At 39.4% G+C, this 15525-nt stretch overlaps 1 protein-coding gene across 6 annotated transcripts in view; it reads left to right on the top strand.

Moving 5' to 3' along the window:
* The window catches only part of Mhcl (Myosin heavy chain-like), a 373469-nt gene that overhangs the window by 195743 nt on the left and 162201 nt on the right, over positions 1 to 15525 (top strand). For all 6 annotated transcript variants that reach the window (XM_067784376.1, XM_067784369.1, XM_067784360.1 and 3 more), the window contains 5 exons: positions 5615 to 5801; positions 11864 to 12030; positions 12088 to 12400; positions 12471 to 13666; positions 13724 to 13921. In XM_067784376.1, the coding sequence (XP_067640477.1) occupies positions 5615 to 5801; positions 11864 to 12030; positions 12088 to 12400; positions 12471 to 13666; positions 13724 to 13921 (2061 nt within the window). The remainder of the gene's footprint in view (positions 1 to 5614; positions 5802 to 11863; positions 12031 to 12087; positions 12401 to 12470; positions 13667 to 13723; positions 13922 to 15525) is intronic.

Below are 15525 nucleotides of genomic sequence, written 5' to 3'. Positions count from 1 at the left end.
TCAGACGCGAAACTCAGTCCAAATATCCTCAGAGGTATATTGCGATAAATATTTTTTTATTTTTTTCTGCCACGATCCGGATTAGATGACTGCGGCAGTGATTTATATCTCCGAACTCATCCTATCTTTCCCTTCACCGCAGTCATGTTTGACGCTTTGTCACAAGCGGTCTTATTTAATATCGCATCAGTGGCTAATTGAGAAGTACTCTCCTCTCCAGCTTCTCTTCTCTCCTATTGATTCGGACGCCTCTGAACTCACTTTTAGATAGAAGAGATGTTTTACAGAAACATGTATCCGGCTTGAACTTCGCCCTCTTTCCCTTCTTTATTCCGTTCCGGTGGGGAGGTGTATGTCCTAGAAGGTTTCCGTGTGGTCATACCAAATCGTACCGGGCTAGTACCTTTATGTTACCGGAGCGTACCGGATCTGCATCCGGCAAAGGACCATCAACATCGAAAACACTCCCCAAGGCCTTCGGGGAGTGTCCTTATGGCTACAAAACCAACATTGGAAGTATTTACTTGGGCAAAGCAAATCGAAAGTCGAAGAGTGCCACTACTTGTGAAATATGAAGAGACAGGCGTGAAGCCTTTTAGTATAAAAATCAAGAACTAACTCTCATGAACTTATAGCAGTCTTTTGTGTCATTGGTTCACTTGTTACTAGTCCCTTTGCACTTCAAATTAGTTGCATGTGCGCCTGCCGTACAAGAATAACCCATGTGAACCTTCCAATGCCAACCAACCAGTGCGAGCTAGTTTTGACCAGCCATATTAGCGTTAGGAAAGAGTTGGCGTTGTTCTTTTTTTAACTGAGCTGAGCAGAGCTCACAGGTATACACGGCAATCCGTAACGGCATAAACGAATCGAGATAGATATAGACTTCTATATATCGAAATGATCTGGGCGAAAAAAGAAATTCATTTAGCCATGTCCGTCCTATCGTCCGTAAACACGATAACTTGAGTAAATTTTGAGGTATCTTAATGAAATTTGGTATGTGGGTTCCTGGGCGCTCATCTCAGATTGCTATTAAAAATGAACGAAATCGGACTGCAACCACGCGCACTTTTTCTATATCGAAAATTTCGAAAAACAGAAAAAGTGCGATAATTCATTACCAAAGACGGATAAAGCGATGAAACTTGATAGGTGGGTTGACCTTATGACGTAGAACGGAAAATTAGTAAAATTTTGGACAATGGGCGTGGCACCGCCGACTTTTAAAATAAGGTAATTTAAAGGTTTTGCAAGCTGTAATTTGGCAGTCGTTGAAGATATCATGATGAAATTAGGCAGAAACGTTACTCATATTACTATTTGTGTGCTAAATAAAAATTAGCAAAATCGGATGGCGAACACGCCCACTTTAAAAAAAAAATTTTTTAAAATCTAATTTTAACAAAAAATTTGATATCTTTACAGTATATAAGTAAATTATGCCAACATTCAACTCCAGTAATGATATGGTGCAACAAAATACAAAAATAAAAGAAATTTTCAAAATGGGCGTGGCTCCGCCCTTTTTCATTTAATTAGTCGAGAATACTTTTAATGCCATAAGTCGAACAAAAATTTACCACTCCTTGTGAAATTTGGTAGGGGCGTAGATTTTATGGCGATAACTGTTTTATGTGAAAATGGGTGAAATCGGTTGAAGCCCAGTTTTTATACACAGTCGACCGTCTGTCCTACCGCTTGGCCGTTAACACAATAACTTGAGCAAAAATCGATATATCTTTACTAAACTTAGCTCACGTACTTATCTGAACTCACTTTATCTTGGTATAAAAAATGGCCGAAATCGGACTATAACCACGCCCACTTTTTCGATGTCGAAAATTACGAAAAATGAAAACAAAATGCCTTAATTCTATATCAAATATGAAAAAAGGGTTGAAACATGGTAATTGGATTGGTTTATTGACGCAAAATATAACTTTAGAAAAATACTTTGTAAAATGGGTGTGACACCTACCATATTAAGTAGAAGATAATGAAAAAAGTTATGCAGGGCGAAATCAAAAGCCCTTGGAATCATGGCAGGAGTACTGTTCGTGGTATTACATATATAAATAAATTAGCGGTACCCAACAGATGATGTCTGGGTCACCCTGGTCCACATTTTGGTCGATATCTCGAAAACGCCTTCACAAATACAACTAAGGGCCACTCCCTTTTAGAACCCTCATTAATACCTTTAATTTGATACCCGTAACGTACAAACACACCCCTGGTCCACCTTTATGGCGATATCTCGAAAAGGCGTCCACCTATAGAACTAAGGCCCACTCCCTTTTAAAATACTCATTAAGACCTTTCATTTGATACCCATATCGTACAAACACATTCTAGAGTCACCTCTGGTCCACCTTTATGGCGATATCTCGAAAAGGCATCCACCTATAGAACTAAGGCCCATTCCCTTTCAAAATACTCATTAACACCTTTCATTTGATACCCATATCGTACAAACACATTCTAGAGTCACCTCTGGTCCACCTTTACGGCGATATCTCGAAAAGGCATCCACCTATAGAACTAAGGCCCACTTTCTTTTAAAATACTCATTAACACCTTTCATCTCCCGCTTGTATTATGGACCATATCTGATCAGAATATTGTACCTATTTCTTCTAACCTGTCCAACAACGAATTTTTAGCCGAAATAACTGAACTTTGCCTTAAACAGATAAATATAATTCCTAACATGTTCGGGAGGACCCTTGATTTGGTATTTGTCGATGATACATCAAAATGTACTCTAAGCCGGGGTGAACCTCTTACTGTACCTGAAGACCCTTACCATCCTTCCCTGGAAATAGCATACGAATTCGAAAGAAATTCTCCGAGTAGCATTGCTACTAAATGCAACTCTAGTTTCAGATTTCAATTCGCGAAGGCTAATTTTAGTAAACTTAATAAAACTTTATCTACAGTGGCTTGGCCCAAATATGGTGTAGATATTGACAAAAATGTTTCTGACTTTTATACCACCATTTACGGTATTTTGGAAAAACACGTACCTAAGCGAAAACGTGTGTCTACCGAATCAGTCCAAATATGGTTCACTAAAGAGCTGAAGTCCTTAAAAAACAGAAAATCTCGCTTCTTAAAATTATACAAAAGGTCGGGCTCTCACTCCGATTACTTGCATTACTCTATTTTGCGTCATAAATATTTTGAATTAAACAAAAAGTGCTATAATACGTACATCTGTAAGATGAAAAGGAAAATAACTTGCAATCCGAAAGCTTTCTATAATTTCGTGAACTCTAAACGTAGGGTTAAAGGGTTTCCCTCTGCTTTAAAATAGCAGGGTGATTTGTCTAGCGACGATCAAGATATTGCTAACTTCTTTGCACAATTTTTCAAGTCCAACTATTCCAATGAATTTAATACTTTTTCAAATGAATATCCATTTCAGCTTAACTCACTTAACACCATTAATATTCCAGAAATATATCCGGATGAAGTTTTTTCATATTTAACGTCTTTGAAAGAATCTTACAAGTACGGTCCTGATTTAATTCCCACTTGTTTTCTTAAAAAATGCGCTGAACACATTTATCAGCCTCTAACTGATTTATTCAATATGTCCCTAAAAAGTGGAGTCTTTCCTTCTGCTTGGAAGGAATCTTTTCTCATACCCCTTCACAAAAGTGGTACTAGGTCGTGTGTAGAGAACTATCGAGGAATAGCAAAAGTTGTCGGCCATCCCAAAGTTGTTTGAAGCTATCGTTACCAATCAGCTAACATTTTCCATTTCTACTTTGATTGCAGAACCGCAACACGGATTCTGTAAAGGCAAATCTACCATTACTAATCTACTTGAATTCACAACTCATGTTTCTAAGGGATTTAGAGAAAATTTTCACACAGATGTTATTTATACTGATTTCAGTAAAGCATTTGACAAAGTATCCCACTCCTTACTTATCTACAAGCTGGATCGGCTTGGCTTCCAACCTGGTCTCACCCAGTGGATCTCGTCGTATCTCTGCGGTCGAACGCAAAAAGTTATTTTTAAAAATACTTTTTTCAAATGTCATCGATGTTACCTCTGGCGTCCCACAAGGCAGCCACCTTGGTCCAATTCTCTTCTTGCTATTTATTAATGATATCTGTACCACTATAAAATATTCCAAAATCTTAATGTATGCTGATGATGTAAAACTTTTTAGGTCTTATGCGTCTATCGAAGAACGTCCCTTGCTTCAAGCGGATTTAAACTGCCTAGTTACTTGGTGCAACGTAAATTCAATGCCGCTGAACCTCAATAAATGCAAATTCATATGCCTATCTCGAAGATCTTTGCCAGCAGCCTCTTACGTAATTAATAATTTTTGTCTTCTACCAGTAAACTATGAGGACTTGGGAGTCACGATAGATGCTAAACTTAGTTTCAACCTTCATATTAATGCTACTGTCAATAAGGCTAGAGGTGTTCTTTCATACGTGAAACGGTGGTCCAAAGAATTTAGTGACCCTTATGTAACTAAAGCCCTTTTCATCACCTTAGTTAGACCGATACTAGAATACGGATCAATAGTCTGGAATCCACAATATCGAGTTCATGCAGATAGACTTGAATCAATACAAAAGCAATTTCTACTTTTCTCTTTAAGGAATTTTCAGTGGGACTCTGCGTATAATCTTCCACCTTATACTAGTCGGTTAAAGCTTATCAATCTTCCAACTCTTGCAAGTCGTAGAGAAATGCTAGGCGTTATATTTATGGCTAAATTCCTGAATGGACTGATTTCTAGTCCAATTCTTTTGAACGAAGTAAATTTCAACGTGTCATCACGGGTGTCAAGACATTACAAACCTCTTCTTTTGAGGCAGTGTAGAACTAATTTCGAATTAAATGAATCTTTTCGGTGTTTGTGTCATGATTTTAACACTCATTCTAATTCATTTTATATAACGGATTCACTTTTTACCATAAAGAAAACTGTCTTATCCTATCTTAACTCTTAACAAAAAAAAAAAAAAAAAATCAAATAAATTAAAAATGTTCACTTATTTAACAATGTAGTATATATATGTATAATTTCTATGTAATTTCTAACTGTTATGTATAGTACTCAGCTGATGATTTTTATTCTGTAGCTGAGCAGTTTTAGATCTCGACGCTTAACAAACCTCCGCCGGTCGGGCGGGCTTTGGAGGGTTTAATCCGTTGGGTATTATTATTATTATTTGATATCCATATCGTACAAAGAGATTCTAGAGTCACCCCTGGTCCACCTTTATGGCGATATCCCGAAATGGCGTCCACCTATAGAACTATGGCCCACTCCCTTTTAAAATGCTCTTTAATACTTTTCATTTGATACCCATATCGTACAAACACATTCCAGTGTTACCCTAGGTTCATTTTCCTAAATGGTGATTTTCCCTTATTTGGTCTCCAAAGCTCTCAGCTGAGTATGTAATGTTCGGTTACACCCGAACTTAGCCTTCCTTACTTGTTTTTTCTTCGTTTAACTTCGCATCGCTATTTTGCATCTTTAATACAATTGAATTTAAATTTTTTGCAATTGTTGTCTTTCGTCTGCTAATATTTTTCTCTTTTCCTACAATTGTTTTTTTTTTGTTATTGCAGGTTGTTTCCATGTTTCGCGGCTGCAAGACGGAGGATATGCCTCCGCACATCTATTCGCTAGCACAGACCGCCTACAGGGCCATGTTGGAAACGCGTCGCGATCAAAGTCTAATATTTATGGGACGTTCTGGTTCTGGCAAGACGACAAGCTTCAAGCACGCCTTATATTATTTGGCGTTGGCCGCTGGTATGTAGCGTTTTTTTTGTTTTTTTTTTTTGTTTTGCAAAATGTAGCAGTATTTGTGTGTTTATGTGTTTAGCCGCCGGCTGTTTTTTTTTCGTTGGATAGCAAATATTGTAAGTGGAGTGTAAGTGTGTGGAGTTTGTTCGAATTGCGTGGCTGATTAGCTTGGCGTTCGCGAGTCCGTTGGCTGCTTGGGCTGCTTGTCCATTACTTCGTTGCTAGCTGTACGCCTACCAATTGTAACGCATTCGATTTGATGCGGTCTGCCCTGACAGTCCGGTTGACTGTCGTTTGCTTAAAATGCATCACTGCTGCTTCAGAGCTCGACAGCGACTTTTGCTAGAACACAATTTTTTTACTATTTGGGTGCAGCAATTAATTATTTTTACTTGTCGCTAATTTGCATGGAAAATAATTTGTTGTTTTTTTTTTTTTTTTTTTTTGGTGTTCATTCACTCATTTATTTTTTTGATATACAGCTATGGTCGGAATAATAGAAACACTTATACAAAAGTTATGTTTTTTCTGTTGTGTAAATATGTGGAGGTCCACACTAAGGAGTAAAACTCATTCATTCATTCACATACCGCTAAACACAAAATCGAGGATGATATCGTGTAGAATTCGAAAAGTTACATATTCTCAAATGAAATCTTACTTAATCGAAGGTCTTTCACGATCGTGTCGAATTGTGAGACGAAAATAGCAGCAAAAATTTTATCGGTTATTTTCTTCTTTAATGCATTATTGTTAGGTATAGAAAAAGTTTTGAAAAATTGTTTAACCTAAACTATGTCAACCAACTTTAAAATCGTTTTAGCAAATTCGAAAAAAGTCAAAAATTAAAAAAAATATAAATACATGAAAAATTTAAAAGTTTTTACATTGACTTTTCGAAATAATTAAAAAAAAAACGAAAAAACTCGTAAAAATATTGAATTCGAAAATTTTCGAATATTCGCCGAGCTTTTGAAAAGCTGTGCTGAAACTTTATGTACTTTAATTATTTTAAAATACCAGTTTAATGAATAATTTAACGAAAATTATATAAAAAAAGAATTCAAAAAGATTTCGAAAATATTCGAAAATTAAAATAAAATTCTAAAAAACTTCCAAAATTTTCAGGAAAATTATAAAATTTGTACTTTTAATTTCCAGAAACCGTTGAGTATGTATGAATATAATCAATTAATCAGAAGACAGTGAATAACAATAATTGTTCTTGCAAAACAATGCCCGCCAAAATATGCAAAAAATTATTTAAACATTTTAACGGTCGTTTTTTTATTTTGGTTAATACTTGAAAAAACAAAAAAAAGCACTTCATAAACGTTATCGAAAAGTGCAAAAGTTTGAAAAAGCTCGAATATTCCCAAAAATTTTTAAAAATTTTTGAAACTTTTTTCGAAAACATTTAAAAGTTAAAAAAACTCCGAAAATTCACAAAGCTTTTGAAAATCTGTTATGAAAGTTCATGTACTTTCATTAATTTTAGAAACCATTTTAATCAATAGCGGCCTCTGTTCGAGCCGTGTAAGCTGTGCGGAGGGCGCCGAGACGGAATAATCCAGTTACTTAATGCTCAGCTGTCGGGTTGTATTCAACTCACGGCCGGAAATACCCAAAGTAGACCTACATAATTGTAAGCGGTTAGAAAATATGATAACACAACGGATCAAAAATTGTGAAGGTGAGCTTCTTACCTAACTTAAAGCCTACCTGGTCTTGGAGAGGTATTTTCTAAAACCTGTTCACGCAGCGGCCGCCGTGGCGTGGGGTAGAAGATCCTGGGTTCAACTTCCGGGCAAAACAATATAAAAAATTTAGAAACAAGTTTTTTCAATTACAAAAAAGTTTTTCTGAGCGGGGTTGACCATCGGCAATGATTTGGCGGCAAACACTACGAGTGCATTTCTGCCATGGAAAGCTTCTCAGTAAAAAAACTCATCTGCTTTGCAGATGCCGTTCGCAGTCGGCGTAAAAGATATAGGTCCCGTTCCACCAATTTGTAGGAAAAATTAAAAGGAATACGACGCGAATTGCCCATTGCCATTCCAATTCTCACTCCAACACCCACTCCATTTCTAACTACTACTCCCACTTCAACTCTCACATCCACTTTCACTGTACCTCACATATTTTACATATACATATATGGATTTAACGTGAGTACCTGCCTGTCTATGCTCAATCTGACGGTATCAAACACACTGAACTAATTGCGTGATCAGCGGCCCAACGATCGGCTCCATGTGCTCAGCCAAAAAACACTTCAGCGTACGATCGCTTTGTTAACAAATTATCTTGTAGTCGGGTGTACAATCACAAGGGTTTATCTTGGTAAGATACAGAGTCTACCAAAGTTCCTTACTATTTTAAGGATAATGACATCCGGTTGCAAGGTAACTACTTGAGTTCTATTACCATTATATTCTAAGCATAAATAACTCGCTGCATCAGCTCTGACCTTTGGTACTCCGCCAGATACATGATACAGTTCCAAAATTTTAATACAAGTATTAAGGGATGTTCACAACCTTTTCTGAGCACCAGCATATCCTGCATCACAATTAAGGTCTGTGATTATAACCTTTTGTCACATCGAATTGAAATGGCCGCCCGCTGTAGAATCGGGGCATTCCCCAGCTACTTATCACATTTACACTAGATCCGATGCCACCGTTCAGCCAAGCCTAATGCAGTTTCCAAACATTTCAAAGCGAAGAGTGAATACAAACCTACTCCTAAAGTTGTCAACTGTTATCCACAAACGATCGGCATCTGTTTTTAGAATAGGTAAAGAGGCCGCTTTACCCTTGTGGGCGAAGAGACCGCATTACTCGTAAGAGCGAAGAAGAGATTCCAAAGCTTCGTTAAGTATGCTTTATTGTCAACTTCCCCAAAAGTGAACTCTTTCATACGTAAGAAAAAAAAATCGACCATGCGAGTGGAAACCACAGTTACCGCGAATCTCTCACTAGGGGGACGATACCAAGGATAGGAGATCAGACCTGTATACAAGCATCACGCTATACATTATATACAGGTCACAACTGGCTTTTCCTGCGGACCTCACTCATATTTGGAATCTCTAAAATAATGGAATCTTTTCAAATAATTGTGGAATTACAGTGAATTATAATTTTTCCTAAACCGCTAATTTTTCCAAAAAATATTTTTTTTATCATCCTTGAGCCATAACAACAAAACAAAAAAATATCGAAATCCGTCAATCTGTTTTAGAGTTTTAGCGAGTCTAACGCACGTAAATTCATTTAAATGAATTTTGGGAAATTCCTGATAATTATACACCTACTGCTAGCGTTCGATTCGCTGAACTGTCGAGTAAATAACTTCAATATTCAGTATTGCAAAATGGTCTTTATTTAGGCTACTTTGGGAGTAGTACTTCACAATTACAGTTACACTTCACTTAATAGTGTTTAAATCAAACTGATTAGTTATTCCTCAGCTTGCGCTGCTTTTATACTCTATGTTGCCTCGTTCGCATATTTCGCCTAAGGTCTAGACTTTTCACGAACTTGCCTTCTAGAACAGTGGTATCTCATACTTGTTATTTAGCTATATGCGTGTGTATATGTGAGTAACAACTTCTGCTCTTAGCTGTGCGTATGTGTATGTGAAATAACCTCTTTGCTTCAAGCTGTTGGTTACGCGCGTGGAATATTTTTCGTTGCCTTGTACATAAGTGTGGCTGCTTGCTTTAATGTGTACTTGTATATAAGTGTGGCGGCTGGCTTTTTTGTTGTTGTGATTATTTACTAACATCACAGTGATGCTAATATTCAACACAATATATAAATGTCGCAAGACTAACTGACCAAATTTCCATTTGGCGACATTATTTTATCATATATCGCGGTCGCGCATGAGCTTAAAATTCTTTGACTATTTACTTTGCTGCTGCATTCAATGTATTTGAGGTCAGCATTAATTAAATAAATGAACTGCACCCACTATTATTGTGGAACACACACACGCCATATCTTACAATATTCATGTAACTAATTTTTCAGCGACAACCACAACAAGCTAACCAACATTGTTGCTTCGAGGAGGTTACTACATAATTGTAAATGGTGCGGCTGTTTCTTTGTCAATTTGTGTGGTGCAGCGTGAACTTGGAAATTTTTGGCTGGCGTAGTAAATGACTTTTTTTTTTAACTGGAGGATGTCAAAGGAAGGATTCCTGCCAAATTGCTGTTGGTTATTACTTCCAATATGTTCTTGTTGAAAAAGCGACTGCTTGGTCGGTAGTAGCGTGAAAATAGACGATGCTTAAAGGATGTTGATATCAAGGCAGTAGCCGTTTATTTTCAAGAAAAGCTCATCACCATTATTCAAGAGTCCCAGGGTATAAACGGTCTCAGAGTATACCCGTAGTAAGGAATGTCTGCTGTAAGAGGCGACTAAAATACACAGACTTCCGGGGGCAGTGGGGTTCGTTCAGAAGATAGTTCTGATATGCGAAAATCGAAGAGTATCGCGATACTGCAGCACCCCGAAAGGAGGGGTCGATATAACATTCTGATATAATGGTTAAATTTCCCACTGCCAAGATGGATTAATATGGCATGCTGATGTTATCCAAGTCCATTAATTTCGAGCTTTGGTGTCTTTGATTGCTTCGTCAACATCTGTGTTGGTGCAGTTGGCGTGAATTTCGTGTTAGACAGCGGTTTAAACATTGGTTATAATTGGGCTAGGTCAGCAAAGAGGCTGCCGGCCCATCTGGTCCCGATACTGTGACCAAGCAGTCTTCTCAGACCCGCGTTAAGGTGATTTTGTGAATTTTCATAAGGGTATAAATCAACCAAAGTCTCATTCTCTTTGTCGGGCCTCAGTCGGAAAGGCTACGAAAACAGTTCTTCGTAGTTTCATGGAAGTCATGAATAGAAAGTTTTTTAAGCGGGTTCACGCCTCGGCAGTGATTTGGCAAGCAATCCAAGTGTATTTCTGCCATGAAAAGATTCTCAGTGAAAACTCATCTGACTTGCAGATGCCGTTCGGAGTCGGCGTAAAACATGTAGGTCCCGTCCCGCCAATTAGTGGGAAAAATTAAAATGGGGGTACGACGCAAATTGGAAGATTGAGAGAGGTTATCGCGCCTTGCCTTTACTTTTTGTTCAGCCATTTTGCATTTTGCTGAAACTGGTGTCCGATGAACGGTTAATAAGGAAATTAGTATGCCAGAAGTCGTCCCAGAACACCTGCGCCGAGCCCTTGAACCGACACAACAAAGGTGATATGGCTACTGGACAGAAAGTTTTGAGAGTGAAAGTGGTAGTAAGAGTAACAGAAATAGGACGGAAAAATAAGATAAAGAGGAAGAGGAATGTGAAAAGAGTGAGAGGTAAGCGAGGCATGACTCGACAAGCCAATTTTCAGGCACGACAAGGTGTGTGGATATGCTGGTATCTGATGCTTTTGATAAATATAACGATATTGTAACGAATTTAGTGAATTCCGATTATTCCAAACCTTCTTCTACGTTCGAATCGCTAAACAGTTGAATAAATAACTCCAATATTCAATAATGCTAAATGGTCTTTATTGGACTACTTCGAGAATCCTTCACAATAACACTTATACTTCACAACTAATAGCGTGCTTAAATCAAAACTGAAAACTGGCTACTCAGCTTGCGCTACTTTTATACTCTCCGTTGCTTCATTCGCATATTTCTACTAAAGTCTAGACCTTTCGCCTTCTAGAACTGCTGTATCTCCTGCTTTGTAATTGATCTACACATATGCGTGTGTATGTGTGAGTAACAACTTCGGCTGATGACCACATGTGTGTGAAATATATCTTCGTTGCCTTGTATGTATGTGTATAAATGATGACTCATGTATTCATGTATACAAGTGTGGCTTGCTTCATGTTTTTATTGTTGCATGATTATTTACTAACAGCCAAGTGATGCCAATATTCGCCACAATATCATCTTCGCACTTCAGCTACTTTGCATGCGTTAAGTGCTTGCTATGCTCAAAGAACGGAATGCACTTTTAGTGACCTTAACAATTTTTCATTTTTAACAGGCTCCTACAACAACTTTCTTAATGCCGAAAAAGTTAACTCAATCAATATCATTTTGGAGGCATTTGGCAATACAAAAACTTGTCTCAATGCGAATGCGACTCGCTTCACACAGCTACTAAGTTTGGACTTCGATCAAAGTGGGCAAATTGCCTCCGCCTCGGTGCAGGTAAGTTAATAACTTAATTCTCACCACACTGGAAATCACATCTAGCTTCCTTTGCAGATTCTATTGCCTGAACGTCAACGCGCTGGCCGTCGCCAACCCAACGATCATAGTTTCCACATAATGAGTCGTCTACTCGCTGGCGCCGAAGGATTACTGCAAAAAGAGTTGCATTTAGACAACATCTCAGCGGCAGACAATCATCCCTTCGTGACACTCTCACAAAAGCTGGAAGAACGTCATCGTGCAGCTGCTGAATTTATGCGCACCACACAAGCACTCGAATCATTGAATATAGAAGCGAAAGCCGTGCGTGGTATTTGGAGTATATTGGCTGCTATTTATCATTTGGGATTGGCAGGTGTTACAAAACGTGAGTAAACACATGAATTGCTTGCTCAATGAAAATTTATTATTTTTACTCATGCTTCATTGGCTTGCAGTCAACGCTGGCCCTGCTGCGCGCGTTCAATTCGCCAATCCTTCTGCAGCGCGTAGAGCCGCTGGTTTGCTCGGCGTATCCATGGAAGACTTGACGACTGCTGCTTTCAATATAAATGGACCTGGTGGGGGTGCTGGCGGCAGTACAAGTCCATCAAAATCACCCACAGATACCACCGAAATGTGTTGGGAGTCATTAGAGGCGCTCGCCGTAGGACTCTACTCCGAGGCGTTAGCCGCCGTTGTGGCTCTCATAAACAAAGCAATCTGTACTTCAGCGCATACAATTGCTTCTATAATGCTGGTTGATACGCCTGGTTTTCAAAATCCTGCCAGTTGTGGCATGCAAACGGGTGCAACTCTCTCCGATTTACGTCACAATTACTTGCAAGAGCGTCTGCAATTGCTTTTCCATCACACCACATTGGTGGCACCACGAGATCGTTATGCACAAGAGTTGGTTGAAATTGATACGGAGGGTATGTCGGAAACGCAGCCTGGCCCGCTTGTATCACTCATCGATAAGGCGCCACAAAATCATGTGGTTCGCTCATCACAACGTGATTTACGCGAACATGATCGTCGCGGTTTGCTATGGCTACTCGACGAAGAATCTATGTACCCCAATTGTAATGATGATACATTCCTCGAACGCCTATTTACACACTATGGTGATCGTGAACATCAAACGCTGTTACGTAAATGTGCTGGGCCCAAACAATTTGTGCTGCAACACTTGCAAGGCACCAATCCGGTGCTTTACACTGTTGATGGTTGGGTACGTAATAGTCGTGAACATCCTGGCATACGTAATGCGGTAACCTTGCTGCAGGATAGTTCACGTGATGAGATTAGCCGCCTGTATATTGGTTCGTTGACACGTAGTGCTGGTGGTATTGTATTTTGTGGTTCCGTTGCTGGTCTCGAAGGCACTCAATCGCTTCGTCGCGTGTCCAGCATACGTCGTTCATTCACATCGGCTGGTGTGAAACGTAATTCTATTATGTTGCAAGTTAAATTCACTGTTGATGGCATTATCGATACGCTGCGGCGCACAGGCACACATTTTGTTCATTGTTATATGTTGCAACATAATGCCGGACAGCATAGTAGTTATTCGTCGAGTGGTTCACCAAATGCTGCTGCATTGCATGCGAGCATTGAGGATATGGTGAATGTTCCTTTGTTGCGTAGTCAGGTGAGTTTGAAATTACTTAAGTTTTATTCGATTTTTATTTTTGCTTTCTCTTTTTAGTTACGCGGTTCGCAAGTGCTCGAGGCGGCACGCTTACATCGCTTGGGCTTCCCTGAATCAGTTCCTTTGGCTGAATTTGTACGTCGCTTTGGTTTGCTAGCTGGTTTTGATACCGCTGGATCCAAGGATATAACTGTCGAACAAATTTTAGCTGCTAACGAAGTGGATACGGCAACATACCGCATCGGACCTAGTCAAGTGAGTGCAGTTTTTTGTGTTTTCTTTTACATAAAATAACATACTCGGCAGACTATGTTTTGCCCAACCTTTGGTTTTATTAAACAAAAAAAAAAAAAAAACAAAAAAAAAGAGTGGGAGCCGTTCTGTGTTCCTCCTTCCTTAGTTTCATCAAAGTGTCGCCACCGTACGCAAGGTTAATACTGTCTTAAGGAAGGTTAAAAAGATGGCACTGTTGACATTACCCTCCGAATATCTCATCCAGGGCATTCATACTACTGCTCACAAATGAAAAATGTGTCATTGACTCCGACTGCTAAACTCCATTCCATACCTCTCCTAAATATGGAAAATAGTTGTGAGTCTTCCGCTCACATATTTTGTTGTTGTTGTTGTAGCAATGCTTCGCCCCATCCAATAGATGCGACCGATCACAAATTGTCATCAATATCCTCTAACGGGAGTCCAAGGAAATTTGCTGTTTCAACAGAGGGGACCATAATGAGGGGGGTGTTAGAGGCGTTGGTTCCACATTACAATTAAATAGATGGTTGGTGTCATATGGGGACACATTGCAAGCAGGACATACATTTTTATGTCGGGGTTGATTCTGGATAGGTAAGTGTTTAATCTGTTACAGTATCCAGATCGAAGTTGAGCTAGAGTGACTTGCGTTTCCCTGGGGAGTGTGCGTTCCTTTTCCGCATGTTTTGGGAACAGTTCTTTGAGTACTGTATTCACCGGCCAATTCCTGGCATAAAGGTCCAACGCCTGTTTGTGGAGTTCACTGAGGACCTGCTTGTGTTTTTTGGCTTCATACGGCTGAGTTCTCAGGTGCCGTATTTCCTCATAATGCTTACAGAGATGACTCCTTAAGCCCCTGGGCGGTGTTGGCTCATCAATCAGATTTCTGTTGGGATGCCCAGGTTTCTGGGTATTCAACAAGAACTGTATGGTTAGCATATCATTTCTCTCCCTGATGGGGAGTATTCTCGCCTCATTATGTAGATGGTGCTCTGGAGACATAAGAAGACAGCCCGTGGCGGTTCTGAGGGCAGTATTTTGGCAGGTCTGTAGCTTCTTCCAGTGAGTAGTTTTTAGGCAAGGCGACCATATAGGGGACGCATAGCATGCAATCGGCTGGCCAATTGCTTTGTAAGTGGTAATGAGCGTTTCTTTGTCTTTTCCCCAAGTACTGCCAGCAAGAGATTTGAGGATTTTATTACGGCTCTGGATTTTCGGTACAGTTACGGCTGCATGATCACCAAAATGTAGATCCTGATCTAACGTCATACCCAATATTATTGGGTGTAGGACAATCGGTAGCGTAGTGCCATCGACGTGGATGTTCAAAATGGTTGACATTTGGGACGTCCATGTTGTAAATAAGGTCGCGGAGGATGTAGTCGGTGATAATGCCAGGTTTCGCGAGGCGAAAAAACTGGAGAGATCAGGTAGGTAGCCGTTTATTCTGTTGCAAAGCTCTTCGATCTGTGGGCCTGGGCCTGTGGCCATTATTGTGCAGTCATCGGCGTAGGAAACGATAGTAACTCCTTCTGGTGGCGAAGGTAGCTTTGATATGTACAAGTTAAACAAAAGGGGGTGATAGGACACCACCCTGTGGC

This window comes from Eurosta solidaginis, chromosome 1 (assembly GCF_040869045.1).
Source record: "Eurosta solidaginis isolate ZX-2024a chromosome 1, ASM4086904v1, whole genome shotgun sequence".
NCBI lineage: Eukaryota > Metazoa > Arthropoda > Insecta > Diptera > Tephritidae > Eurosta > Eurosta solidaginis.
Note: the sequence above shows the minus strand (reverse complement) of the source record. Positions and strands in the feature narration are given on the sequence as shown.